At 55.8% G+C, this 22,832-nt stretch overlaps 11 protein-coding genes across 11 annotated transcripts; 5 read left to right on the top strand and 6 right to left on the bottom strand.

Moving 5' to 3' along the window:
• Window positions 1-307: 307 nt before the first annotated feature.
• Window positions 308-1,327, bottom strand: CH63R_08761 (short-chain dehydrogenase/reductase family Oxidoreductase; the record flags this gene model as incomplete). The annotated part of the gene is made up of 5 exons (XM_018303735.1): window positions 308-491; window positions 559-641; window positions 699-902; window positions 943-1,217; window positions 1,273-1,327. The coding sequence occupies 5 exons, from the start codon at window positions 1,325-1,327 to the stop codon at window positions 308-310; spliced, it is 801 nt and encodes a 266-aa protein (XP_018155758.1).
• Window positions 1,328-2,774: 1,447 nt separating this feature from the next.
• Window positions 2,775-4,096, top strand: CH63R_08760 (AreB protein; the record flags this gene model as incomplete). Its single annotated transcript, XM_018303734.1, has 3 exons — window positions 2,775-2,955; window positions 3,026-4,005; window positions 4,067-4,096. 3 exons carry the CDS (start codon window positions 2,775-2,777, stop codon window positions 4,094-4,096), a joined length of 1,191 nt encoding a protein of 396 aa, XP_018155757.1.
• An 812-nt stretch (window positions 4,097-4,908) lies between these two features.
• Window positions 4,909-6,392, bottom strand: CH63R_08759 (1-phosphatidylinositol phosphodiesterase; the record flags this gene model as incomplete). Its single annotated transcript, XM_018303733.1, has 3 exons — window positions 4,909-5,893; window positions 5,962-6,030; window positions 6,094-6,392. The coding sequence occupies 3 exons, from the start codon at window positions 6,390-6,392 to the stop codon at window positions 4,909-4,911; spliced, it is 1,353 nt and encodes a 450-aa protein (XP_018155756.1).
• A 430-nt stretch (window positions 6,393-6,822) lies between these two features.
• On the top strand, window positions 6,823-7,455 carry CH63R_08758 (uncharacterized protein; the record flags this gene model as incomplete). The annotated part of the gene is made up of 1 exon (XM_018303732.1): window positions 6,823-7,455. One exon carries the CDS (start codon window positions 6,823-6,825, stop codon window positions 7,453-7,455), a length of 633 nt encoding a protein of 210 aa, XP_018155755.1.
• Window positions 7,456-8,092: 637 nt separating this feature from the next.
• Window positions 8,093-8,571, top strand: CH63R_08757 (uncharacterized protein; the record flags this gene model as incomplete). The annotated part of the gene is made up of 2 exons (XM_018303731.1): window positions 8,093-8,150; window positions 8,225-8,571. The coding sequence occupies 2 exons, from the start codon at window positions 8,093-8,095 to the stop codon at window positions 8,569-8,571; spliced, it is 405 nt and encodes a 134-aa protein (XP_018155754.1).
• A 276-nt stretch (window positions 8,572-8,847) lies between these two features.
• On the top strand, window positions 8,848-10,464 carry CH63R_08756 (uncharacterized protein; the record flags this gene model as incomplete). Its single annotated transcript, XM_018303730.1, has 7 exons — window positions 8,848-8,910; window positions 8,975-9,108; window positions 9,162-9,216; window positions 9,279-9,535; window positions 9,603-9,690; window positions 9,789-10,281; window positions 10,352-10,464. The coding sequence occupies 7 exons, from the start codon at window positions 8,848-8,850 to the stop codon at window positions 10,462-10,464; spliced, it is 1,203 nt and encodes a 400-aa protein (XP_018155753.1).
• A 446-nt stretch (window positions 10,465-10,910) lies between these two features.
• On the bottom strand, window positions 10,911-11,336 carry CH63R_08755 (uncharacterized protein; the record flags this gene model as incomplete). The annotated part of the gene is made up of 1 exon (XM_018303729.1): window positions 10,911-11,336. The coding sequence occupies one exon, from the start codon at window positions 11,334-11,336 to the stop codon at window positions 10,911-10,913; it is 426 nt and encodes a 141-aa protein (XP_018155752.1).
• Window positions 11,337-13,277: 1,941 nt separating this feature from the next.
• On the top strand, window positions 13,278-13,868 carry CH63R_08754 (Idi-3; the record flags this gene model as incomplete). The annotated part of the gene is made up of 1 exon (XM_018303728.1): window positions 13,278-13,868. The coding sequence occupies one exon, from the start codon at window positions 13,278-13,280 to the stop codon at window positions 13,866-13,868; it is 591 nt and encodes a 196-aa protein (XP_018155751.1).
• A 582-nt stretch (window positions 13,869-14,450) lies between these two features.
• CH63R_08753 (Zinc finger, mynd-type domain containing protein) lies at window positions 14,451-15,335 on the bottom strand (the record flags this gene model as incomplete). The annotated part of the gene is made up of 2 exons (XM_018303727.1): window positions 14,451-14,522; window positions 15,093-15,335. The coding sequence occupies 2 exons, from the start codon at window positions 15,333-15,335 to the stop codon at window positions 14,451-14,453; spliced, it is 315 nt and encodes a 104-aa protein (XP_018155750.1).
• A 1,080-nt stretch (window positions 15,336-16,415) lies between these two features.
• Window positions 16,416-17,972, bottom strand: CH63R_08752 (Glycosyl hydrolase family 76; the record flags this gene model as incomplete). Its single annotated transcript, XM_018303726.1, has 4 exons — window positions 16,416-16,979; window positions 17,037-17,278; window positions 17,337-17,816; window positions 17,885-17,972. 4 exons carry the CDS (start codon window positions 17,970-17,972, stop codon window positions 16,416-16,418), a joined length of 1,374 nt encoding a protein of 457 aa, XP_018155749.1.
• Window positions 17,973-21,167: 3,195 nt separating this feature from the next.
• On the bottom strand, window positions 21,168-22,138 carry CH63R_08751 (oxidoreductase domain-containing protein; the record flags this gene model as incomplete). The annotated part of the gene is made up of 2 exons (XM_018303725.1): window positions 21,168-21,496; window positions 21,616-22,138. 2 exons carry the CDS (start codon window positions 22,136-22,138, stop codon window positions 21,168-21,170), a joined length of 852 nt encoding a protein of 283 aa, XP_018155748.1.
• Window positions 22,139-22,832: the final 694 nt, after the last annotated feature.

Here is a 22,832-nt window from a genome sequence, read left to right as displayed (position 1 = left end):
TCGGATGGCTTACTGATCGGTCCGTAACAACTCGACACGAGTCATATTTTGTCTCAAAATTAGATACTCAATCTATCTGACTCGATTCAAGCAGCCTTCCTCGTCGGTGCGGTATTATAACCCGACGGCGATTGTGAAGGATCCGGCACCAGGACAATGACAATGACAACTCCTCCGCTTATTAACAGAATGTGGTGTATATATCCTCCTGGAAGCCTTATTTGAATCCAACCGGATCAGACATCTAGAGCTTGAGCGACTGACCGCTTCGTAGGAGGACTTCGAGGGTTTATATCTTTTCAGCCTCTCAGATGGCTCTGCCACCATCGACCTCCAGATTGATGCCGGTGATGAACTTGCTTTCATCAGAGGCTAGGAACAGGCAAGCATCCGCTACGTCTGCTGCCTCGCAAAGTCGCCGGAGAGGGACGTTGTCGGTGAACTTTGATCTGTTCTCGGGGGTGTCGGCCTGGCCGGCGAATGACTCGAACCTGATGTCGATGTTGTGTCAGAGGACAACGCTCGCTTTCGCAAAAAAGAGACGCGATAATAACGTACAGTCCCGTTCCGCTCAGTAGAGGACACACCGAGTTCACACGAATCTGGTGGGCACCATACTCGGCCGCGAGCCCCTTCGTTGCCTGCGGCGGGTTATCAGATGAGTGCAACCACGGTCATTCCGCTCGGTGACAGCGTACCGTGCACACCGCTCCCTTGGAGGCATTGTACCACACGAGACCCGGTCTAGGGCGCACCGCCCCAATCGAGGCAATGTTCAGCATAACACCGCCCTCACCCTGCTTGATGACCCGGGGCATGAACGCCGCAGTCCCGAGGAAGATGCCCTTGACGTTGACGTTGAAGACCCTGTCGAACTCGGCCTCGGTCACCTCCAGGGTGGGCTTCGAACACGATTAGCGTCTCTCGTCCCCCGTTTCATACGCGAGTGGTGTGGTCAGCGGCCCGAACCTTGTTCCTGTACGTGGTGCCGGCGTTGTTGATGAGGCAATCGATCCGCCCATATCGCGACTGCGCCGCGTCCATCAGCTCCTCCCAGTCCTCTGCGCTCGTCACGTCCGCCTTGAAGAAGGATATCGAGTCCGGCACGTCTCGGGCGACTCTTTGCCCGTCGTCCTCGTTGATGTCGGTGATCAGGACTTTGGCACCCTCCTGAGCGAACTTCCGGGCGATTCCTTCGCCAAAGCCATGTCCACCGCCTGGTTGATTGTTGGGGAATGCGATCCAAGCTAATTACAGCGTGGGGACACTTACCAGTGATGATGACAACCTTACCAGCGAGCCTTGATCCTGTCTTGGATTCACTCATTTTCTCCTAACCTTGGTTGTATTGTACAGAGAAATGATCAGTGGTATGCGAGATTTGCTTCACCGTATGTAGTTCGGATTTCAGCTTGACTGAGAAGTCCATCACGGAATAGAGCAACGCCACTTTCTTGACCCCTCATTTATATATCCGTCCAGGTTGTTCATCTCAAAGAAACGATGCGTCGACGTTGGTAGTGTTCATTGCATCATAAAGAGGCGGGGGAATGCGGGGGTGAGCCGTCCGGGCAACGAATTCCGCGTGGTGTCACAGGGTGCCAAAGATGCATACTTGAATGCTCGGCAACCCCTCTTCCAAGATCCATCCTGCAGGCAAAGCTGCTATATTTACGATCTTCTCTTTCTAGACACAATGATCTGTGAGAGCGTGTCGACAAGGCGGCTTCAGACGGCTAGCAGCCGCTTGTCTTCCTCTCGCCAGACATCAACCGAGGACATGTTTCGTTCTGGGCGTCTAGTTGAAACTATCAATAAACTTCAAGACGAATATTACAGATTTCGGAGCCCAGTCAGGCTGCGATTGGTTACTGGGGCCTATCAGGGCCGTTCTTGATTACCATAAGCCAGCTCTTTTTTAGAATCTTGTATAAGTTTCGAGCCTGCCGGCTTTACCAAGGGAAAGAAAACGGATCTAAAGTTTCTAGTCAGCCAGATGCACAGATGCAACGCAATGTGCTTCGCATAAGGTGACCTCAACATAGAGAATCAGTTCCAAGTCCATTCTTTTCGGGATTAATGTGAGTTTTTCTCAAAACCATTGAACACCAACCTCAAAACACACCAGCAGGCAACCGAGAGAAACATGCTCCTGAAGAACACAACGGGATGAGAGTATGATTCGTACACATGATTTGGAAGATATTTGACACATTGTGGAGGCTCTGGAGCTTTGGTCCTGAATATAGTCACAAGTAGGCTGCTGTCGATGGTTAACGGTGCTCGACTTTATCAAGGACTTGTTAATTCCTCCTCCAAACCTGTCGTCGACATTGATTTTCAACTACTAAGAATAGGCCTTGTTCATCCTAACGTACCCCGCACTTTACTGAAAGTCTAATGGAGAATTGGTGAGTCTGGAAGTCCCGGTGATGACGCCCGTCATAGCAAGATACCCCATCGAGACTGCCGGAGTGCGGGGTGCCAGACAAGCTCAGTATCAGAAATCCTTGGAAAATCGATGCCCGAGCTGGAGTTCCGTTGCGGAAATATTGATTCCGCAGTGCTGCTTTTTCCCGAGTCTTTCCTGGATGGATGTTAGGTCGTCAGCGTCTTGGTACTTAAAGGTCTGCATCTCGTCCTTCTTCAACACTGAGCGACTACCACGGATCAACCAAGAAAAAAGAAAATGGCAACCATCCCACCTGTTTCCCTAGGTATCAACCCTGGCACCAGGGCGACATTGCCGCATAGTCCCAAGTCAGCAGCCGGGCATGTGGATCATGTTGAGGACATTGCTACTGCGGGTCAAGACACGGAGCCGAAAAGCCGCCTCGGGCTCAAGAATAGCATACGTGGTGGAGCAGGTCAAGGCCGGATTCAAACTGGTCCCGATCGTCCTCGACGAGGTCCGACCAGATGAAGTGCTGGTTGAAATGAAGTACAGCGGCGTCTGTAGGTGAACACTGGCGGTTTCCCTCCTTTGGTGATTTGCTTCCGGATAAACTCACAGTTCAACACTCAGGTCACACGGATGTCGTGATGCAGCAAGGCGGCCTTCCGTTCGTCGACTTCCCCGCCATTTTCGGCCACGAGGGCGCCGGCATCGTCCGCGACATTGGTCGAGACGTCAAGATCGAGGATCTCCAGGTCGGAGACGCCGTCCTCCTGTCTTTCAACAGTTGTGGGACGTGCAAGACCTGCGAGAGCGGGCACTGCGCGTGGTGTCCGGACTCTACAACGATCAACGTCAACTCGGTGCGCACCGGCGACCGCAGCACCCCGGCCCGTCTCGCCTCCGACGGTCGCGCCGTCCGGAGCCAGTTCTTCGGCCAGTCGTCCTTTAGCAGGATGTCCGTCGTCAACGAGAAGTCGGTCGTTCGGTGTCCCCCTTCGGCCGTCGAGCACATTGGCGTCTACGCCCCGCTCGGGTGCGGACTCCAGACCGGCGCCGGAACCGTTCTGAACGTCGTCAAGCCGGGAAAGGAGGATTCCATCGTCATTTTCGGTCTCGGCAGCGTGGGTCTGGCGGCGCTGATGGCGGCTCGCTACCTCGAAACCGGCCAGATCGTGGCCATCGACATCGTCCCAGAACGTCTGGAACTCGCGAGGGAATTGGGAGCGACGCATACCATCGACTCCAGAAACAGTCTCAACGTGGTACAGGATATCAAAGATGTTACCGGGGGGGGCCCGACGTTTGCCATGGACTGCACTGGCGTCCTCAGAGTCATCGAAGACATGATTGCGTGCGTTGGCCCGCTGGGCACCGCCGTTCAGGTCGGCGTCCCGCCGCCGGGTGTTGAGATCAAACTAGACCCGCAAGCATTCTTGTTAGCCAACAAGAAATACATCGGCGTGATCGAAGGGGACTCGAACCCTTCCGATTTCATCCCGAGGCTCATTGCCATGCACCAAGACGGCAAATTTCCCATCGACAGGCTGGCCAGGTTCTATCCAGCCGCAGAACTGAATCAAGCCATGCGAGACATGGCTTCGGGCAAGGTAAGTGCGGCGATTTTGAACTCGACCGTGATCATTGCTGAGAACTGACTTGACTGAAAAGGCTATCAAGCCCGTTATTCAATGGAGCTAGGCTACACCTCACCCGCTTGGTTGATGAGAGCAGCATAGTCACTTGGGGGCTGTAAACTAAAGGGTCTCGAAATAGTGGCTGCAATCTACGGGTTTTGACAGTGCTAAATCATCAGTGTGTAAGTATTCTGGCCTGCGGTTGGTTCCGTAATTGATGTTCGTCTTTTTCGATGCCTCTTGTTCGATTCTGGTGATCTTGATCTCAACATGTACAAAATGAGGCTGCGTCACTGGTACTGTCTTCGTCCAATACCTCAGCATCCCTTCGCAACGGAAATATGAAGATGTAAATCCACTTCAGCTCGAGCAAACAACCCGGGAAGTATTGGTCGTGTCGTGTCTCAGCCGACCTTTCAGCCCATCCGCCGCCAGCATCAAGTCTAGAAGGAATGCGTTTCAGCTCAGCCCGCGAACCATGGTCATGGGGACTTCTGCAAACGTATACAAATCAGATAGTTCAAAAGCTACCTAGAACACGTTGGAACCCCCTCCATGCGCAAGCTACTTCAGGGAAGCGGGTGGCGTTGCTGTGCAGTAGACACCACGGTTTTGGCCGTAGGATCGGGCCGGTCTTGTGGTAGTTATCGAAATTCCTCGAACACGGAGGTATACATGCAAACCCACGCATTCAAAGGAAAAAATGAAAGAAAACAAAGTCGACGTGTCTTTTCTGCCTGGTTCTCAGGTACGTGCTTGAAACAACAGTCTGTTCTCCTTCAGGTTGTCTAATCATGATTGAAGCCATCGTGTGATGTGTTATGATTAATATTATCCAAGACTGAAGCTTGCTAACATCCCCCAGCGAGTTGTCCTTCACGCAGTTTTGGAAGCGACCGGCGGTGGTGGTCTGTTGACCCCCTCGTCGTCCGACCCCCAAATATTCAGCTTCGCGATCGCCATGTTTGTCTTCTCGTCCATGTCGTCGCCGTAGATCCATAACCGCTGCAGCTGCCTCGGACACTGGCTGATGTGCTCCTCCGCCTTCTTCTGGAGGATGGGTGCCGTGTGCAAGGGGGGGATCCAGGTGGTGTCGCACCCGGGGTCGTGGTTGAGCGAGGCCGCCAGGACGATCGACTTGAGCGAGTCGTGGCTGCGGAAGTCCTCCACGATCTCGCTCCACCTCTGCTCGGCGAGCTCGGCGGCCTTGGTGGACGGCAGGGAGCCGTTGACCGAGTCCCACGCCGGCAGCCGGCAGTCCAGGGCCCACCGGTCCGCGTCCGAGTCCAGGCCCCACCCGCGGAAGATGACGGCCTGGCCGCGCACGTCGCCGAGACGGGGCCACTCCGTGCCGGTGTACAGGTCCTTGTCTCTCTGCATGTCTCTGCTGACGTCCTTGTTGAAGTGCTCCGGCACGTCGTCGGCCTTGACCGAGTACCCTTCGGACCAGGGCTTGGCGGCGTCGTACGCGGCGGTTGCCGACGAGAAGCTGAGCATCACCATGACCGTCTCCGAGTCGTTGTCGGTCAGAAACGTCTTGACTTGGTCCAGTGCGTCGTCCAATTGCTTTTCTATAGTTAGCGGCCCATGCCGGAGGGTGCGCAAGCCGTCGCAGCGGAGGTCGAGAAGCCGCACGCCGCTTTTCAGCTGGTTGAGGATACTGTTCTTGTGGTACTTGTGCATTTCGAGTATTCTTGACTTCAGCCTCCTGTCTTCGATCTGCGGCTCAACATCGAGATCCCCTGCGTCGTTGATCCAAACGGACGTCGCACTGCTGCAGCGAGTTCCGGGCAGGGTCAGGTCTTTCAGGCTCAAGTCATCGTCCAAGTATTTCATCCAGCAGGACGCAGAGAACTCGGGCCTGCAAAAAGCAAAGTCAGGAATACTGAAGCAATACTCTAGTTGGTTAGGCTGTCGGAATTTTCTCACTTGGGCCTCATGATACACTGCTTCTTCTCAAAGTCGAATTCAGCCGTGGAAACCACGTACGTAGAGTAGCTGTCCATGGTCAGCAAAGAACGGATCGTTCAAAATCACAACCCGAATAGTATGTCTACTCACTTATTTGACCTCATCATCTTGTGGTCGTACTCAAAGGTTCCCTCGATTATGAAGTAACACTCGAAGTGACGGGTGCCGTTCCTGAAGGTCGGCAAGGTACGGCTGGTGGGGATTTCCTCGCTCGTCCGTCCAACCCATCGGGTGCCGGGCAGAAAGTTGAAGCACGATCCCGCATCGGAGTACCATAGTACGATGTGGTACTGGGGATATTTGGCCTGCAAGGCCTCGAGCCTCGCCTGCACAGGATTCTTCGAAGGGCTTCCCACGGCCATGGTCGGAAAGCTGTCGAGGATCAACATGGTTGCCACGCCAGGGGAATGCCGAAGAAACCGAGTTCCAAGACAGGGATTATATAGATAGCCGCTAGCTCCCGCGAGCCGCTTCGAATCTCCACGTTGCACGGAACTAGTTAAACAGGCCGACATGAGACACGCTGCATTCGTGCAGCTGAACTGAGTCGGCCAAGACGTCGGGCCATATTACTTCCCACGGCTGACAGACATGATAAGATAACCTATCATTGAGGTTCCTTTTGTTCGCTTTCAGCATGATTCAAATCATTCTACTTGAGGTCCATGCCCCGGGCCGGAAAAGGATGTCCATCCAAGCCAAAGGCTGGAGGTTTCGGTACATAATCAATGCCATGCCTTTTCCACGTGCGACTTTTCTTTTTTATCGCGTTTAAACGATTCTCCATCTCACATATCCCTATTCTTATACTCTTTCAAGATGGCAGGTTTACCACTCAGCCCTCCGCCGTCTGGTAGCGACAAGACATTCAACGATGTGACAAGAACCTTGCTCGACAGGAACACGATTGTCACGTTTCAGCGAATCGGCAAACCGATCCCGGCACCCGGCAGCAATACAATGTCAGGCCCATACCTTTCCCAAGAAGCAGGCACCATTGGGTTTTCCGTCCTGCTGCAGAAGTGTGGCATTAGCGACGATGCCGGGATGAAGGATGTCTCCATGGCTAAGATCAAGGACGGCATGAGACGGATCGGTCTCGCAAAGGAGTTTGACATATGGAGCTCGCCCACTTCGAAGCTTCTCGATTACGATCTCTCGTTTCTGGATTATCTGGACCAGGTGTCCCGCCTCTCCAAAGCGCCGGAGCTGTCCATGCAGGTCTATTACGGCCTGAGGAAAGATCACGACCAGCAGACCGTCCAGGAAATATATCAGTCTGGGAACTTTGTCATCAAGCTAATTCAGATCAAAGACGGGAAGTCTCAGGGAGTCGGATCCATCCGGGTCATGGAGGCGCATCCCAAGGAAACTAATTGTGACAGACTGGACCCGGAAAGACTTCAGTCTCAAACTCTTGGAGATTTCCGAAAGATTATCCCTACCATGTGAGCTTTGCGGTCCGCCGCGTGTACCAACGACACAACCACTTCTGATGCAATGTTCAAGGTCACAACTCATTTCGAAACATCAGTTCTGTCTTCTTGATGAGACGCCTGTTGCAGACGCTACGTTGTTCAAGGACTACGTAGACCTTCTCGTCAGTCCATCATGATCCGACCGCCATAGCTCTAGACAGAACATCGCTGACTCTCTATCCCAGGATGAGACATATCCTTACGAAAGCAATGTGCCGGCCATCAGCCTCAGGTTCAAACAGATGGTCTCACCTTTTACGGATGGAGACAAGGCAAAGGCAGCGCTGGCCGCCTTGGGCATTAACCAACCAGTTCAGAAGAATGAGGTATTTGGGTCGACAAGTGAGGCGTCGGTCCATCGCTTACTGCCATCATAGGTCCCAACCAGTTTTTCAAGCTTGGCTTCAGGCGCCTACTCTGACAAGCCCCAAGCATCGCTTGTTGCTCAGGAAATGTTGAAGATTGAGATGACCCAGAACGCCAGGTAATTGAGCTTCTCCTCTTTATCAGCCTGTTAACCAGTCAAATCGCGACTAATGGGGTGTCTTAATAGTTGCCCATCAGCGTTAGACGAGCTGCAATGGAGTCTCGTGATGAGAAATTGTCAAGTCATGCACGGCTGGTACACGGACACGACGAACAATCAGTACAAGATGGCACCAAAGCCAGGTCCGTCGCACAACATTCCCCCCGTTTTGCTATCATAATTCTGACAAGAAATTCAGCGTTTGCCCTGCGTCCAGGTCTGAACCTGGAATACGCGCCTAGCCGAGGAAACGGTAGCGTCTCCGGGATCCCCGTCGCCGACGCCATCCCCAACTACGGCGTCACGGACGGGTCCAAGATCGACGTGGTGATCGTCGAGAGCGACATGCGCAACTCGCTCGTGCGCAACAACTTTGAGAAGTCGTCGATGGATAGCAAGATTGCGATGGGCTACTCAGGACTGGGGGTCGCCATAGGCACTGGGACGAGCTCCGACGCCCAGAACAGCCAGTCCTCCGAACGGAACAGGTCCACGAAGAGGATGATTGGGAAATACATGGTGGGTAACTATCCCATTACATCCCGAGGCTCTGAGACTCTTTGAGGATGCTCATGGATTTCCAGTTGCCGCGAGTCACTCTTTTCCTCAACGCCGACGACCTTGTTCCGACTCGAGAGTTTGCGGAAAACATCGAGCATATCAGGAAGACCAAGGACGTCGCGGAAATCCGGAAGTTTCACAGAAAGTTCGGTAGGCCGTTCTTCCAACGACTCCGCCATCTGAGATGAACCGCGTCTTACCCTCGCAGGACAATTCTTCTGTCATGAAGTCACTCTTGGAGGCATGTTGGTGTCGACAAAGACACTGACTGACGACGAAATGGTCGAGCAAGACAAGAACCGAGACATGTTCAAGCACGCAATCGGATTGACGGTCTCTTCGGTGAGTTGCTCGTACCAGATATTTCCCAGCGTATCTTTGAAAAAACTGATATCTTGCGCTGCAGCCCGTGGAGGTTGGGGGAGACTCGAAAAGCGAAACCTCCAGAGGCAGTGACCAAGACTTAAGCCGTAGCTACAAAGCGAGCAGTAACGATGTGGTTTTCGAGGCCGTTGGCGGCAATACCATCTTGGCTTCGAAGTAAGTGAAATCCATATCTTGCCATGTCCTGACGGCTTCCAACATTATCATAGCCCGGGCCAGTGGTGTCCTACTGTCGGTAACCACGTCAACTGGAGAGTCATCGAGGTAGGAGCATCTACATCTCTTTCGAAAGAGACAAGGTCCTGCAAACGTCTGACACCTCACAGCGGGCCGATTCGAGGCTGATCATCGACTCTCTGATCGATATCGGGGACCCTCGGTTCACGAGCGCTGCCGACGCGTTTTCGGGCGCGACGCCCGGCCCGGCCACGAAGGGCATCAGCATCCCCAAGCTGAACAAGATCCTTGCCCAGCTCCGTTTCAAGACGAAGATAACCAGCGAGAAGACGCACTACCTGTATCATGATATCCATAATCCCATTGTCGCGCAAACAAAAAGTGAAAGGAAGGTTTCGCCCCCAAGGTAAGACTGCCAGCTCTTGGCCTCGGGCCTCCAGCAGGGCCACTTCTGACATCGCGTGCTATCGCAGATTCCAGGGGCCGCGAGCCGCACCCTACGTCAGCAGCTGGGAGAGCAAGGACGGCATTTGGGTTATTACTCCGACCTTCGATACCAGGGTAAGCAGTTGGCTGGCTTGGTGGGCCTCGACATGGACGAGACTACATTCTAACACGGGACTGCACTACGAAAGTACGGCCTTAGTCGACAATCACAGCTGGTGGATGGCTCCACCGTGACCATCAGTTCCGCGCGCAGTCCTCAATCTCCCTGGTTCCTGTCCGTTCTACGCACAAACGCGGGGCTCTTCATGCCCTGCATGACCACGTCGGAGCAGTTCGTGTGGCGGGTCCGCGAGGTCCTGCGGCCCTCGTCCTCCTCCAAGACCACCGTCGGCGAGAGGCCCTCCCTCCAGCCGCTCAAGCACGACGCCTGGCTGTGCCTGACGTTCGATTACGACGACAACCCACGCGGCTTCCGCGACTTCAAGGACGATGACCGCGGCTCCCGCAACGTCGAGTTCCCGGAGAGCGAGAGCAGGCAGCTCGTCCTCGTCGAAGCGCCCAACAAGTCGGACTCATGGGAGGACCGCGGCGTGCTCCTCCTGTCCAACGGGGACGACCTGAAGCCCGACTCGTCGCCGCGGGTCATGACGCTCGACGACGTGGAGATCTCGGTCAAGATTGCGCAGTTCAGGATCGACGTTCGCGGTAAGCTGAGTCGGTGGTCTTCCCCCCTTGCGATGATACAGAAGCTTACTTGACGTGTTCATGGTTGTAGACGGGATGGACGATGATTATGATATCCTGGAGATGATTGGGGGCGAAATCGAGGCGCAATACGAGGCTCAGCAGAAGAAGATGAAGTCGAAAGGTCATGGGGTCTCGGATTGATGGCTGGGGAGTTCTTCCCAAAGGCACAGGAGCGGTGGTTGCGAAAAGCAGTTCATCTGAACAGAGTTGTTATTGACAATGACCATCGTTATTCCTCAGGTAAACTAACCCTACAACCAGTACAAGAATGTGAATTTCCTAGGCAACGATGCCCCAACTTTAACGAAGCGCCACTCAACCCCAGTTCGAAACCGCAGGGTGAGCAACCAGACCGACCTTCGACAGCTTCCCAATCAAAGAAGATGACCTTTCTCGGAAGCCTGTCTACTTTAGGCAGTAAAAGCATCCCACGCCGTCGCCAAAGTCCTCCTTGTTGAAGTTATTTCCAGGGTAACTCATATCCTGGGTCTTATATCTGGCATTGCAATCAGGGCCGCTAAGGGGAACACACACATCGTTAGCGAACACGGGGCCAGACGACCAGTTGAGTGATATGGTCATGTCGCTTACAAGAAGAACTTGCACTCGGCGCCTTCGCTGGTCCGGATGGACTTGATCCTGGAACGCCACTGCGAGCGGAGGTACATGTGATGGCCGCTGTCGAAACAGGCCCAGTGGCACACGCCTCCCCAGTTCTCCTCGGTGCAGAGGTAGATGCTGACGCACTCTTTCTTGCCCCGCTTCGCCAGCGCGTCGATGCCGGCGAGCTCGTGGGCGGAGAGCGGGCCCGCGAAGGCGTCGGGCAGAGGTCCGTCGTGCCAGAAAGGCCGGGGTGGGGATGCCAACTTCCGGTTCTCCGGCTTGACCTCGTTATTGATTTCGTTCAAAACGGCGGTCGGCATAGGCGTCACCATCGCCACTGCTGGAGAGGCGAAATTGACGGCCGCGGAGGGGCTGAAGAGGGTGAGTCCTGAGTGGCTGGGGATCATCATCTTGACGATTCTCGATGGCGACGGCGCTGAGAAACCAGTGATGCTGAGAGGCTAGGGAATGAAGGTTGCGGTTTCAAACTTTATTGGCAGATTCACTGCTTTTAACCTCCGATTTTCTGTATGTTTGTAGCTCGTCACGATTTAGCTGGGATACTCGTCGTACATGGTGTGGATTTGATGATGAACGCATTCAGGAAGGCATATGGCAAGTCGTACAATCTCGAAACAGCACAAAGAATCTCCGCAGTTGAGCAGTTGTACAAGAGTGTTCCAACCCCATGAATGTTTGCTCCGCGTCTTTGCCATCCTCCCTGGGGTGTGATAGTCCACAAGGGGGGGCTGTATTGATATCCTTGTATTCGAGGTCCCAACAAGAAGCGTGAGCAGGCCAAAATCTTCCCTGCTGCAAAAGTGGACTTTTATAACTGCGCTGCTGGCTTTTACGACATAGCAGGCTAGGTTTGTTGCTTCAACCATGGTGTAGCACAGGCAGGGTCGGGTAAGGAGAGAATGGAGCAAATCATTGAATATAGTCCTCTCAAGTTAGTCAGCAGCTCATGAATAATGGTTCCGTTTACTGTATGAACTTGTGAGTTACTGTATCCTTAATTAATGCAACGGGCTTTCCACTCCATGACCCGCGTTCATCGTACAAGCCCTCCCCTTCACTTTGAAGTATGTGCGATCGAGAAACTCACCACTAGGAACTGATTAACGTATTAGCGAGCACACCATAGCCCAAGGACGGGCGATACGTGAGGCTGGGGGGTGCGTTGTCAAGCGACCTCTCAGCTCGGCTTACACAGCCCACTCGCAACGCCAGCCAGCGCCAGCCAACTCAACATCGTCGACCTCGGGAAAAGAGATGCACTTTGAATTACCCCGCGGCTTACGCACTTGAAATAGAACAGATCCAAGACCCAAGATCGTCTGTCTGTCTGTCTGTCTGTCTCCCTCGTCTCGCCATACAGTGAACCCTCCGACCCTCCACTATAAACACGTCCCGTATCCATGTCTCAAATAAATTACCGTATACGGACGAACATGTGTGTGTGTGTGTGTGTGTGAAACTCTCTCCAACTTCCTCTCAGGTCATGCTAATGCACCGTCAAGCACAGCTATGCCGCCACAGCCCACAGTAGCTCATCAAGCCACAAAATGCAGCCCACGATGACACCCCCGACAGGTTGCAGCCCGCCTATTCCCCCGCGCCCAGCTCCCGGGGAGCTTATACCAGCTGAGCCTCCACCACACGAGCTCGTCATACCCCAGAACCCGCACCAGGTGACGGCGTCCCGGAGACATATGCCGGCATCGTGGATGTTGGTTCACGTAGGCTTTCCGAGGTCACCCTCGCCATTGGCTGGGTTCAGGTACACCGTTTTCCTGCTCTACCCTCGCGTGATCTAGCCTTCCGCTCGTATAGCTGGCAGATCCGAGAACGCCACCTTTCGCGGGGGAATCGGGGGGAGGGGAGGAGAAGAGAAGGCCCGTAGGGCTGATCGGATCTGACCCGACGGCTGGGCTAATCAATCGGGCTGTGTCAGTTTTTACGGATGTACGCTCGGTGAGAGAAGGTTGTGCTTGCATGTCGGTGTTGCTATTTTGGAGAGATCCGTGCAAAAAGATTGATCCGCGAGCTGCGTCGAAAACGCCTCGGGCGTTGGGTGAAAGCCACGATAGTCAGGCCATGTCACCTTGATAGCCATTTTGAGGGTCACGATGTACGAGACGTTGATGACATTCTAGACATGCCAGGTGAGTATAAATATCCATCAAAGTCGCCATGGAAATCATCACTTCCTTCTCTCTCTCACACACACATCTCCAGCTCATCCTCAAGTACATCTACAACTCAAACATAAAAACCTATCCAACAAACAGACCTAAAAACGTCCCAAACCAAACCTAACCCCTAAACCCCCCCCTTTTACCATCACAATGCTCTCCAAGACTCTCCTCGCCCTCTTCGCCGCCGCGACCTCGGCCCTCGCGAGCCCCCTCCTCTCGGCCCGCCAGTCCACCCCGCCGCCGACCTCCTTCGCCCCCTCGGCCATCTTCACCTACAACACCCGCAACGGCGCCATCACCCCCTCCTCCTACGGCGGCGTCGTCTCCAAGTCCTCCTCCAACGCCGGCAACGACCTCACCGCCCTCCTGACCTTCACCTACCCGCAGGCCGCCGCGGGAAAGAAGTGCCAGCTCTGGTTCTACCTCGACGCGCCCACCTCGAGCGTCTCGGGCAGCCGCAAGCTCGACGTCTTCACCTCCACCAAGCCGGCCCCCGCGTCCGGGTCCACCGGCTGGGGCGCCGGCGGGCCGGGGAACCAGCGCGACGTCAACCTCGGCCGGTGGTCCGTCGCCCCTGGCGGCTGGGCGACCTGGGACGCGACCTACGGAGCGTACCTCACGGCGCCGACGGACTGCAAAGCACCCGGCGCCGTCGAGGGGTTCGAGCTCGTCGGCGTCTGGGACAACGACTACGTCTCCTGGAACGCCCAGGTCTCGGGCGCGCGCATCGCCTACTTTTAAGTCCGGTCCGATTTGCTGGTTTTCTAAGTAGTGGTGGGTGGAATGGCCGGAACATGGGATCACATCTCTTCGATTCTTCTTCACTCTCTTAGGAGCGTTTATTTAATGTGTTTTGCTTTGGCGGTAGGTGCGGGATATGTTTGGCATCAATGGGCGTTGGACGGCGGGGTTCGGGTTCGGGTTCGGGTTCTGGGTTCCGCGATCACGGTCCTTTCATATCAGGGAGCCGGTTGATCGAAGGTTTCACTCCTTACGATTCGTTCTGCTCCATGAATAAATAGTACAGGCATCTTTTGAACTTGAGCTCAAATGATTACGTGACCAGGACAGCTCGTGGCACTCTGGATTGGGACGTGGGTTTGCCTTGCCCACCAGACCTGACGGGCCGACCCAGCTCGCCTTCGATCTCGACGACGGAGATTACGGCCATAGTCTGAAAGGTCGGATGGCAGACTTGGCTATTCTTTCCGCGGATAAGCCAGACGACGACATCGTCGTCGTCGGCGGGCACGCCCTCGCCTCGAGAGCCTGCCTCCCCCCCTTCTCGTGACCCCAGATATCCTACATCTCAAGCCTCGCCCATCACAAGCCCCACGCGTTCACCATACCCTTCAGAATCTTGCAGTCGTTCTTGTGCGTCTTCCAATCCTCCTTCTGGCATTCCTACACCCGGTCACGTCAGCACATCAGTCAGCCTCTCCCCCTTTCGCCGTCCATGATCTAAGCAAAGGACCCCGTTCAACACAAATCAACAGGAAAAAGACTCACCTTGCCGCAGTACCTCGCGACGCCGCACGCAGTGCAGCTCTTCAACGCGCCGCCGTCCTCCCCCTCGAGGCTCCCGCACCCGGCACACCTGCCCCTGAACCCCTTCCCCTGATCCCCCTCCTCCTCCTCCCCCCGTACCCTCACCCCCAGCTCCCCGATCCGCTCCAGGCCGCCCGGGACGTACTTCACCCCCGTGCCCCTCCCCTCCGGCACCCGCACGAACCCCCTCTTGCCCCCCTTGGGCGCCGTCCTCACCGCCCGCGGCACGACGATCGTCCACCCCTGCCTCACCGGCCGCAGGTCGATCCCCCGGTCCTCAAAGGTCACGGCGAACTCGGTCCCGGCGCGGTCCACGACCACGAGCGTCGGCTTCGTGATGGTCATGTTCTGCCGCACCTCGGCGACGAGGAACCACTCCTCCCGCGCGTCGTGCGACGACGGCTTGGGCGTGGTGACGACGGCGGTGGCGGAGGTGGCGGCTGGCGTCGTGGCCGCCGTGTCGATCAGGGACGTCGTGGCGGCAGATGCGGAGGACTGTGAGTCCGAGTAGGACGGCGGGTCCGGGGGCGGCGGCGGCACGTAGGACGGGGGCTCGGAGGACGCGGCGTACGAGGGCGGGTCGGCGGCGCCGGCGTCCTCGATGGGGAGGCCGTCAAAGGCCGGGAAGATGGCCTCGTTGGCGAAGTCCGGGATCGGCATTGTCGCGTTGGTTTGATCGCAAGAAGAACAAAAGCCGAATGGCGGCAGGGGAAGGCCAATCAGAGGGAGGTTGGATCGGGGGATAAGTTCGGATAAGAACAAGGTTGTGTGCGGCTCTAACCTGATCGCAATGTGGTGAGATTCAGTCGAGTCGTGGTGGGTGGGTGAGTGAGTGAGTGAGTGATTGACAATGCGGTCATTTGTGTGTGAGGTTGATTGTGTGAGAGAGGGATCGCCCATGAGAGTTTCCAATGTCGTGGTTGGTCAAGATGTCTTTGTGGTGGGGTATAGGGTGCTGTGTCGCCTATGAGAGGAGAGAAAACAAACACTGTTGCTGGTTGTAGCGGTGATGATGACTGATGAGCAAGCCCGGAAGGCGATGAGCGGAGAAAAGTCGGCCAGAAACAAAAGAAGACTTGGCAGGTAAGTTCTGATGAAACGCCTGTCGCCACAGGATAAGACGACAGACACAGGATGACGCTGAGTTGCGGCGTGCAGACGTCCCATGAACAGGTTGGCGACTGCAGATGACAGCTGCAGCATCAGAGTATCAGTGCCTCTAAAAGCCCGATCCCAGTCACAACATCGGATGGAAATTGGTCTCATGTCGTCATGGCGTTGCCAAGATTCCATGCGTCCCGTTTCACGACTGACCAAAGATTGGCTGCCTCCCAGGTTTCGGTGAGATAAGTTGCAGTACATCTTCGTCGTCATGACGAGTTGTCTATTCCAAGATACTGTGTGTGAAGCAGCATAGCTAGCTACATTATAGACTATAGGTAGTGGCTTGACACAATCGTGGCTTGTGCATCCAACACCCACGATCGATCACATGGGGTAGAGACAAGTAGTTGTCAGGACCCGAGGACACTAAACGGCCCAACATCGCTGTGGTTGGAATAAGCAGGAAAAGCCAACGCCATAAGTAAACATTCAATAAACCCTGGGCCTACCTTGGCCCCTAACGCCCGTGTATCCCTATTGCGAGTGCAACTCGCCAGCAGAAACCGTAATGCTGCTGTGTGAATAAATGGTAAGAAAATCAAGTCGTTATGTTATATAGGCCGCTCGTCCAACTTTTCACGCTCCGAAACTCATCCAGCCAAAGGTGCCGGCGGCGGACGCCAGCATCAAAAATGTCAGGATGCCGGCACCCGCCTTGTCCGCTGTTGTTACCGGGCTGAGTTCTCCGAGCAGGTTGTCTGAATGACTGCCGGCGTTTGGGTCTCCCTTGGAGATGCCGCCCGTGGTATTCGTCACCGGCGGCTTGATCGAGTTGATGAGGAGAGACGACACGGCGGCCAGCACGTTCATCTGCTGACCGGCTCCCTTGGTCCCGTCGTAGGTGCCTGTGCTCCATTTGAAGCCACACGTCCGCTGGTTGTCCTGTCCCGTGCACTGCTTGATCGCGGCTTCGGCCGATGTCTTGAGAACCGGCAGAATTGTTCCGGCGGTGTAGGGTGCGACCTGGGTCACGACCGACATCCATCGAGCGACGTAGCCCTTGAAACTCAACATGTCAGTCGTGCAAGTGTTGTGCTCCTCGCAAGCAATCTCAAAAGCGATGTTGTTGGGGAAGAACAAGTTGAAGGTGCCGTTGATGAGACCGTCGAGGCGCGATTTCCACTTAGTGTCTCCGTCCGTCTGTGGCAGGGTCAGAACAAATCTCGTCAAGGTTCGAGAACAGGGGCAGCCGCTTACGTAGTTGTACATCATGGCTGCGCCGAGGAGAAAAACGCCGTTGTTGTAAGAAAACTGGGCCTTATTGATGTCGGTGCAGTTCTGCTCGACATGACCACCGTCGTAGATGTTGTAGTCGGCGTCGATGAAGCCGACGTTCGTCATCCAGTCCCAGGTCTTCTCGGCCCAATCGGCATACGTCTGGTTCTTGGTGTATCGCGCCAGTCTAGCGCCAATGTTGAAGAAGCAACCGTTTGCAATGCCTGTTGCTTTCATCAGCATCGAATTCGCGGATGGGCGTGCATAAAACATCAGCCTTACTGTTCTTGTAGTTGTACCCGTTGTTGGAGAAGGGAATCTGCCAGCGGAGACCGCCTCCGCACGTGGTGTCGTGCCTTTCCGGGCTCGCCATGGTGTTGAAGACGGCCTGGGCCAGGGCAAGCCATTGAGCCTCGTCCTCGGGCGGGTTCGGGAAGCCGTTCTCGGCGGCGGTCATGGCGGACATGCCCCAGAATCCTTGATCGTCGTTGCCCAGCGAGGCCGTGTAGTTGGGAGGCATGTAGTCGCGGTCGGGGCCGACTTGGTGCAGCATGGCTTGCATGACGACGTCGTTGTAGGTGGCATCGCCGGTCAAGTGCCAGTAATCAATCATGGTACCCCACATGGCACCGGCCTCCCACCAGTAGTAATCGCCATTCGGCGGAGGGCCGGGCAAGATACCGGGCGTGTGGCCAGTCAGGTTGCCGTCGTAGAAGCTCATGAGATCGTAAGCAAGGGTCTTGGCCGACGATTTGATTTCATCTGGACGCGGCGTTAGTTCAGTCTGGGGAACAACATCGTGTCAGGCGGTAGGGCGCAGGTGGATGTACCGTCTGAGGCGATCGAGTACACGGCGTTGGCGAAGCCGCTGGAGAGGAGAAGGGCCGCCGCAGCGCGAGCGATAAAGGAGCGTCTCATGGTTGTAGATAGTCGAGTGACAATGTGTTGCTGAAGCGAGTGACTGGTGGAGAGAGATGCGGAGAAGGAAAGGAACAGGGAAGGATGGTCGATTCCTTCGAAAGAAAGCGGCGCGATCGTTTCACGGTCGCAACATGAGAGTACGTCGTCGATAAGGTACGTCGAACGGGTAGAAGGGCCAAGGGGCCAGCCGTCGAGTCGAGTGTCGTCGCTGGATGCTGCGTTTGGTGGATTTGGTGGGTATAGCAACAGGGAAAACGAGTGATTGAAGGAGAGAGAGGAAAGAGATGGACAGGGACGGCGAGAACGGAGGGAGGAGGAAGAGGAATAAGAGGGTCGGGTTGGGGGAAAGACGAGTGGTGACAGCGAAGGGGTGGGCTAGTGTCAGGTAGCTGGACATCGGGCGGGTGCAAGTGCGAGAATAGGAAAAGAGGGATCCCGGGATGGTACCGGTACGGGCGGCACGATGATTCCTAGCTACCTTACCTGAGAGGTATTCGTACCTACCGACCTAATGACGGGTGGACCGAGGTGTTCATGCCAGGTAACGGTACAGGTACATTGCTCCTCAATGCGTGGTGGTATCCGACCAGCTATACGAATAATGCGCTGCCTCTCCCAGCCGGGGCTTCCAGCGGGAATGCGGATGGGAAACAATGGCCTAAGCAATTGTGCTTCGAAAGGCGTTGCATCCTTGCGCAATGCGTCCGCCTTGTAGACTGTAGACTGTACCTAGACTGACGACTGAAAAATCGCAGACAGTAGCTACCGTACCTACCTAGGTAGGGAGTGTACATGGCCGGCGGTTTTGCCGGCAGTTCGTCGCGTGCCACGCAGCGCCCAGGCGCGCCAAGTCGCCAGCACCGAAAACAAGCAAATTCCAAGTTTTCCAGCGTCTTGTCCCGTGGTCTTGGCGATCCAGGACAGGCCCGTTGTGCCAAGAGACTGGGGGGGAGGGAGGGAAAGAAAAGGGCTAACAGATCCCCCATATAACGGTTGCAAAGCTTGAGTCTTGGCGTTTTGTGCCATGTCGACTGCGTCCTTCATGTCGTGTTTTTGCATCTCTTATTCTTATTCCATGTCGAGAGCAATTGGTGGTCCCAAGCTCGTATGGATACGCGATCGAAGGTACAGGTACCGGTACTTCCTGTGACGCAGCAGAGGAAGCGAGCGATGGCGCGCCAACAGTCATCTGCGGCGGGACAACCGCTCCAAGGGGCAAGGGAGCCCCTGAATCCCAAGCAGAAAACGGGTCACGTGATCTTCTCTGGGTTCAGTAAGATTGTCTTCTGATCCCTGTTTTCGTCGTCGCCCTTGTCGCTGTCCCGTTTTTCTCTCTTTTCCCGATTAATTAAATATGGGTCTGAGTTGGTCGAAGATGGATGGAATTAGAGCGAGCGAGTGGCCTGTTTTCCTCTTCGTCTTCGTCATGCAGGGCCAGTCTGGTGGTCGGCGTGTGGGATCGACAATCTCTTGTTTCCATCACTTCTTCGACAGGTTACGACGACGACGACGACGACAACGACTCGCCCTCAAGACACACACCACTCACTGCAGAATGAGTACGGATAGTGTAAGCACCACCCTGTCGATGGCGCCACAAAAGACATCAATCTCCAGAACAAGCTTTTGTGTTCGCTCGTCCCCTTCTCCCTCGGGGCCTCGGGTTCTTGGCTCTGCTAGCCAGCTTCCTTGCCTCGCCTGCACGGTCACGCCCTGGACTGGGCCTCCCGCAATCTACGCGCCTGGGCGTTGCCTTGGCATCAACGCCGCCAGGGCCATCCAACGTGAGCTCGTTTGCCCAGATCTGTCTCGTCCGTCGGTCCATAGAGAGCGAGAGGGAAGGAAGCAAGAAGAAGACGACGAAGGAGAAGTAGAAATGGCCTGCTCACGGCCTGCTCACGGCCTGCCCTGGGCCGTGGTTCTGGAATGCCCGTGTCTGGGATGCGTCGTTTGTATGGATTACTACTGCACACCAACATTATCGGATGAGTGACGAGTTATTCTCGTTGCGCACCGACAGCGTGGCTTTGCAGCGCCTCATCGAAAAAGGGGCACTCCCTCAAGTAGCCCGTGAGCAAACATGGAAAAACACCGCTTGACCCTAATGGGACCAAGCCTCGGAAGGTACTCACTCTTTGCACCTAACACCCAACAACGCCCGCCTCCATCTCATTCATGCTAGGTAGGTCTCAGCAGTCAGCGCGCATCGTCTCCTGCCAAGCCAAATCTGTCCGCCAGGATGGGATGCCCGGTAAGGCTGGATTTACTGCCCTCTCGGTCTCGACTCGAGCACGCCAAGACCAAACATGCACCTTACCCGTCTTTCCCCCAGAGTGACAGTGATACACCTCGTAATACAAGAACCCCGACACGGGCCCTCTTGAGGGGTTCAATATTCAACTACCAATCTCTCGACCTACCGCAGAGGGTCTTGCACTGCCCCGGATGCTTCCCCACCAAGCCCGGCCGCAGCGTTCCGCCCGCCCCGAGGGACCCTGAGCAAATCGCAAATCTCCGCGTGGAGTCTGGCTAGGACGGCACGAGACTATGGAGAGATCCGACTTGGATGGGCCCTTGGTGCGGATGTGAATCCGGGATGCGCGCCTGTCCTACGCCTCCTTTGCGGACAATGTGGTGTCGCCCGGGTGCCGGTCGGACCGGTGCTGGACGGGCGGGAAAGAGTCAACAGACCGCGACCGAAGGTGCAACGCTTGTCGGATACAGACAACGCAGCCATTGTCAGGCTGTTCGAAGAGGACTGCGAGCGTTCAGAAACAACACAAGGGCAGGCAGGGGGTGGGGATGAGATGTGGGTCTGGAGCGGGCTGTCTGTATCCAATCTGTCCCTCTAAGTAAACAAGTTTTCCTCAATCAGTCATCCAATCAGCTAGCCTTGTTGGCTAAGTGGTATAGCGTCTCACTAGTACTCTAGTGTCATGAGAAGATCGGCGGTTCGATTCCGCCACGAGGCATTTTCTTTTGCTTCAATGGCTGAATTGCATGCTACCAAGCAACTAACTGCTTCGATTTATCGCTGTGTGGGTCGTGGGCGACCGGTTTGCTTACACGGCTGCTCCGTCCGAAACGTCACCCCTTGATTCTCGGGGCCGAAAGGTCGTCGGCGGCAAGTACACCAACAGACAGGCCCCCAACGATGTTGTGTGCTTCCCCTCACCCCCCCTTATTTCTTGTTTACCGACCCTGACGACCCGTCTCGATCTTGGTTCTCACCAGCTCGTATAGGATGTCGGTCCTCATGGTGAGCTTGGTCCCCTCGACGACGTCGTCGCCGCAGTGGTACAGTCCCGCGTGCTGGAAAATGAGTACCCTGCCGGCCCGCGGGTCGACGTCGACCCGCCGCTTCTCGTCGCCCGACAGGAACGTCGTCGCGCCCCCCACGAGGTCCGACCTCTCTGGCCCGACCTCGGCCGCTGAGTCGTTGAGGTAGAGATGGACGGTGTGCCACGTGCGGAAGACGGTCCCGTCCGCGCCCTCTTCGCCGTAGGGGCCGTCGCAATGTGCTGTCGCGTCTCGAGTCAGCTTGCTTTGATAAAAGCTATACACAGGCAGAAGGGAGAATGAAACAAGAAAGAAAACGAAGAAGAGAAAGGACAGAAAGGGTGCAGCAGACAAAACTCACGCCTGAAAAATTGCCCCTTTTGGTACCTCAGAAACCTCATCCGCTTGTTGAACCGGTTAAACACCCACCGCGTCTCCTCCCCCTTTCTCGTCTTCCCCACGCCGGCCACCTCCTTCAGCTGGTCCTCCAGCCCGGGAGCGAGCCGGCACCGCGCCCACAGCCGGTCGACGACCTCCTGCTGGTCCCAGATGATGCGGTCGCTGTTCCGGTAGTGCGGCTCGAGCACCTCCCACCCGGGCCCGATGTTCACCATGGCCGGCTGCCACGGCTCGTCGCCCGCGTCGCCGCGGCCCTTCGCGCTGTCCTCGGCCATGCGGACCAGCCGCGCGCACTCGTCGGCGGTGAGCACGTTGTCGATCACGGCGGCGTAGCGCGGCCCGTTCTCTGGCAGCGGCGTCGCGGACCAGTCGATCTTTCTCAGAGTCACGGGCGGCGCGCCGGGGGGCGGCGGCCTGGAGAGGAAGTCGGCGGGGACGGCGACGTCATTGGAAGTGTAGGACGTCTTCTGCGGTTTCTTTGGCATATCGAGGGTCGGGTGCGCTTTGCTGGGCGCGCTGGTGTTGGGGAGGGATGTATGGCTGGCTGTATTGTCCTGCCAAGGTAGGTATTGGCGCTCTAGGGTGAATGAAACTGCAGCGTAGGAGGTGGGAAAACGGTTGTTGAACTACGAAGATCCTCAAGAACTGATACGCATATTTTTTATAAGAAACAGAATCTCGCTGCCTGCGCGCCAAATCCAAGGGGCAGCCTGCTTGGCTTAGGTGTGTTTAGTTCACTTGCTGGTTGGTTCACGGGCCGGCAAGTGGCGGTGTTGGATTGGCCTCAGGCGGCGCTGTCCATCAAACACTTGTCCTCTCAGGGGGGAGTGTAGCGGCTCTCATTTGGATTGGTGACCGTTCCTGGAACAGTAGATGTGTTCCTCGGGCGTCACAGGCCGGAGGAAGCAGTGCTTCCTGGTGTGAGTCTGGACACCGGATGAGGGTGTGAGTGACGGGTGCCTGGTGCCTGGTGCGAGTTGCCGGGGGAAGGATTCCGGTGATTTCGCAGAGCGCAACGCCGGCGCTCGGTCCCCGCCAATCGTCCCTGCCATCGAGGTGGATGGTGTCTGTGGCGGTGGCTCACTCATCTCACATTCTCACATCACTGAGAAGCTCATCTCACTTCCCTCTTCGCCAAAGGTGGCGCAAGCGAGTTTCCGCAGGCTTCTTACTTTACCA

Source organism: Colletotrichum higginsianum, chromosome 6 (genome assembly GCF_001672515.1).
Source record: "Colletotrichum higginsianum IMI 349063 chromosome 6, whole genome shotgun sequence".
Taxonomy (NCBI): domain Eukaryota; kingdom Fungi; phylum Ascomycota; class Sordariomycetes; order Glomerellales; family Glomerellaceae; genus Colletotrichum; species Colletotrichum higginsianum.
The sequence above is the reverse complement of the archived record's forward strand: the minus strand, read 5'-3'. Positions and strand labels throughout refer to the sequence as shown.